Source organism: Cebus imitator, unplaced genomic scaffold (genome assembly GCF_001604975.1).
Source record: "Cebus imitator isolate Cc_AM_T3 unplaced genomic scaffold, Cebus_imitator-1.0 Scaffold253, whole genome shotgun sequence".
Classification (NCBI taxonomy): domain Eukaryota; kingdom Metazoa; phylum Chordata; class Mammalia; order Primates; family Cebidae; genus Cebus; species Cebus imitator.
In genome coordinates, this window is record NW_016107568.1 from 1,195,050 (window position 1) to 1,199,363 (window position 4,314).

At 41.5% G+C, this 4,314-nt stretch overlaps 1 protein-coding gene across 1 annotated transcript; it reads left to right on the forward strand.

The window, feature by feature from the left end:
• The first annotated feature begins 1,321 nt into the window (after positions 1 to 1,321).
• On the forward strand, positions 1,322 to 2,424 carry LOC108282950 (olfactory receptor 5A2). The gene has a single exon (XM_017498999.1). It carries the CDS (start codon positions 1,337 to 1,339, stop codon positions 2,309 to 2,311), a length of 975 nt encoding a protein of 324 aa, XP_017354488.1. The 5' UTR covers positions 1,322 to 1,336; the 3' UTR covers positions 2,312 to 2,424.
• The last annotated feature ends 1,890 nt before the right edge of the window (positions 2,425 to 4,314 follow it).

A 4,314-nucleotide genomic window follows, 5' to 3' on the forward strand; every position in this document is an offset into this window, starting at 1 on the left:
TCAAGTGATTCTCCTGCCTCAGCCTCCCAAGTAGTTGGGACTGCCATGCCACCAAGCCCAGCTATTTTTTGTATTTTTAGTAGAGACGGGGTTTCGCCATGTTGCCCAGACTGGTTTCAAATTCCTAAGCTAAAGCAATTGGGCTACCTCCACCTCCCAACGTCCTGGGATTACATGAGTGAGCCACTGCACCCAGCCTGTTTTCTTCATTTTGATCTTACATCAGTGCCAGTCTGTGTTTCTTAACTACCAGATATACAGGGCTTATCTCTTGTCTTCGTAGTGATCATCTGATTTGGCCTGATCATATCAAAGTTGTCCCTTGCTTATCACTGTCTTTAAATAGTGAATGAAACTTCTCTTCCCTGCTGCTTTTCTTGTCCAGGAAATATTGATTGCTGTTGGTTCTTGACCAGCATGCTCAGCCCATCTCAGTCAGCTTAGGTACTGCTCCCTCTTCCCTTTCATGGAGACATGTTCATATCCCTTCTTTCCTATAATTGCACTGACTATGGTAGTCCAAATTTTGACCATTCTTTGAATTTTGTGCAATGACTTGTATTAAAAACATTACATAATTAGAATAAATTTTCTTGTCTTAAGCATACTGTGTGTGTATATATGTATGCACAAACATATACATATATACAATTATCCCTGCATACATACATATAACATACATATACAAACATACATATACACACAAATATGTACACACACACACACACACACACACACACACTTTTTTTCCCCACTTAGTTTTACTACCTAGAAGAATAGATTGTTAGACTGTTGCATGGATTTCCTCTCCCAAATTGGAACATGTCAAAAATTATAGCCCATTGTATTTAGTTCCCTTCTTTTGAGTTATTATACTAAAGATCTATAACACATAAAATGCCTAACTTTATTTTACTTTATTTATTTATACTTTATTTTCAAGTCAGAAAGACTAAAAAAGGCACAAGGAGCCCAAGTTCAAAGCGGCACTTCAAACTCATCTGATTCAACCCTCTAATTTCCCATTTGGGAAAATGAGAATCTGGAGAAGTGACCTTTTCAAAGCCCCAGCAGGTTTATGAATGGAGCTGAAGACAAAACTCAGGCTTCCAACTTCCCATCAGTTTCTACTTTATTGTTAGACAGATTCTCTTTTGGTCAACAAGCATAGACTTCCTCTGAAAAGTCTTGGCCTAGCAGGTGGCTGGGCTTTAACTGGGTGTTGTTTTACTGGGTGCTGACTGTTTGCATGATCTTCCAGGAAATACCCACTCTTAAAATGACAAACAAAATTTAACCACAAGATTCTTCTTTCCTTTACGCAGGAAGCAGGCCTATGGCTGTAGGAAGGAACAACACAATTTTGACAAAATTCATCCTCCTGGGACTTTCAGACCATCCTCAAATGAAGATTTTCCTTTTCGTGTTATTTCTGGGGCTCTACCTCCTGACGTTGGCCTGGAACCTAAGCCTCATCACCCTCATCAGGATGGACTCTCACCTGCACACACCCATGTACTTCTTCCTCAGTAACCTGTCCTTCCTGGACATCTGCTATGTGTCCTCCACTGCCCTTAAGATGCTCTCTGACATCATCACAGAGCAGAAAACCATTTCCTTTGTTGGCTGTGCCACTCAGTACTTTGTGTTCTGTGGGATGGGGCTGACTGAGTGCTTTCTCCTGGCAGCTATGGCTTATGACCGGTATGCTGCAATCTGCAACCCCTTGCTTTACACAGTCCTCATAACCCATACACTTTGTTTAAAGATGGTGGTGGGTGCCTATGTGGGTGGATTCCTTAGTTCTTTCATCGAAACATACTCTGTCTATCGGCATGATTTCTGTGGGCCCAATATGATCAACCACTTTTTCTGTGACCTCCCTCCAGTCCTTGCTCTGTCCTGCTCTGATACTTTCACCAGTCAGGTGGTGACCTTCGTAGTGGGTGTTGTCGTTGGAATAGTGTCTGTGCTAGTGGTCCTCATCTCCTACGGTTACATTGTTGCTGCTGTTATGAAGATCAGCTCAGCTACAGGTAGGACCAAGGCCTTCAGCACTTGTGCCTCTCACCTGACAGCTGTGATCCTCTTCTATGGTTCTGGATTCTTCATGTACATGCGACCCAGTTCTAGCTACTCCCTAAACAGGGACAAGGTGGTGTCCATATTCTATGCCTTGGTGATCCCTGTGGTGAATCCCATCATCTACAGTTTTAGGAATAATGAGATTAAAAATGCCATGAGGAAAGCCATGGAAAAGAACCCCATGATTTCTCACAGTCGACCATTCATTTTTATGACCTTGGGCTAATGTTTACAGTGAAGCTGTGAGATGGGTCAATTGTGCAGACATTTACGTAATTTTGAACTAGCTGATCTATAGAAGGAGTTATTGTGAATTGGGGTTTTTCCCCACTTCCTAAGATTTCACTAATAGTTTGCCTGTTGGCTATTAAAAAACAATTTGGCCATTGTTGCGTTGTAAAATGAATAGCATTGTACAGTTTGAGGTTTTAAATGCTCTGTTTAGCAGAAAACTTCACCATGACAAAAAAACATCCTGGAATATCAAAATAGAGTTTGTTTGTATAGCAGGAGAATCATTGAAACAATGTTAGTCCAGCATTTAGTGTGGTGATCTTTAGGGTATGACATGGTATAATCACCTGAAGAGGATGATGCTTTTTCTAAACAGTTTTCCTTCTTCTGAGATTCCCAAACGCTTTCATTAGAGCTCATGAAAACCACAGGCAGACACCTTTCCATGTTTCAGAATCATGGCTGCATGAGCCCCTGTGACTGATGGGAGAGTTTTAATACTCTGTAGCTGCATGAAGGCAGGAATTCTGATTTGGGCCTTGATATAATTTGGCTATTTGTCCCCACCCATATCTCATGTCAAATTGGAATCTTCAGTGCTGGAGGTGGGGCCTGGTGGGGGGTGTTTGAATCCTGGGGGGTGGATCCCTCATGGCTTGGTGCTATATTCATGATAGTGAGTTCTTGAGAGAGCTGGTCATTTAAAAGTGTGTAGCACTCCTCCCTGCCCCCGCCACTCTCTCTCTCCTCTCACTCTGTCACTCTCTTTGTCTGTCTCTCTCTTTTGCCGTGTGATGTGCCTGCTCCCCATTTGCCTTCTGTCATGATTGTAAGCTTCCTGAGGCCTCCCTAGAAGCTGAGCTGATGCCAGCACCATGCTTCCTGTAAAGCCTGAAGAGCTGTGAGCCAATTAAACCTCTTTGTCAATTACCTAGCCTAAGGAATATTTTTATAGCAGTGCAAGAACAGACTAGTATAGGCCTTAATGACTGAACAAACAACTCTTGGCCAATTCAATCAACTACAAAAAGAGGTCACTAAAACACTTTAAATAAAACCAAGGAATTTATTGCTTAAGCCCAAAGTGACAGCTTTCTAATCAACAATTAATGTTTCTTAGGAATCTAAAGGGAAGCATACACTCATTTGGAATGAAAGGTTCTCTACTTTTGCCAGGGTTGTGATAAATTCTAGAAGAGAACTTAGCTAAGGCATTGAAGAAAATGATTTTTCTCCTCTACATTTTCTCAGAACTTGTTATATGTCCTTGAGCTGGCAGTGAAGAACTGGAATAAATTCATTCAACTGTGGCTTTTCTTGGGTAGGCCATAAATAAGTGAGTAAATAATATCTGCCTCTGTGTCTTTTAAAAACTTTTTATCATTATACTTTAAGTTCTGGGGTACATGTACAGATCATGCAGGTTTGTTACATAGGTATATACGTGCCATGGTGGTGGTTTGCTGCATCTATCACCTTGTCATCTACATTAGGTATTTCTCCTAATGCTATCCCTCCTCAATCCTCCCACCCCCTGCTATTCCTCCCTTAAGTCCCCATCCCCCAGGCTCCAGTGTGTGATATTCCCTTCCCTGTGTCTGTGTGCTTTCATTGTTCAACACCCACTTATGAGTGAGGACGTCAAACAGGGACAATTTGACATCCTCTCTCCCTATTCTGTTCTTGTGTCAGTTTGCTGAGAATGATGGTTTCCAGTTTCATCCATATCTCTGCAAAGGACAGGAACTCATCCCTTTTTATGGCTGTATAGTATTCCACAGTGTATATGTGCCACATTCTCTTTATTCAGTCTATCATCGATGGACATTTGGATTGGCTCCAAGTCTTTGCTATTGTGAACAGTGCTGCAATAAACATACGTGTTCATGTGTCTTTATAATGGAATGATTAATAATCCTTTGGTTATATACCCAGTAATGGGATTTCTGGGTCAAATGGAATTTCTATTTAACTAATTTATGCTCCCAGGAACTG

Coding starts and splice junctions, on each gene's coding strand:
- LOC108282950 (XM_017498999.1), top strand. CDS start 1,337: ATGGCTGTAGGAAGGAACAACACAATTTTGACAAAATTCATCCTCCTG.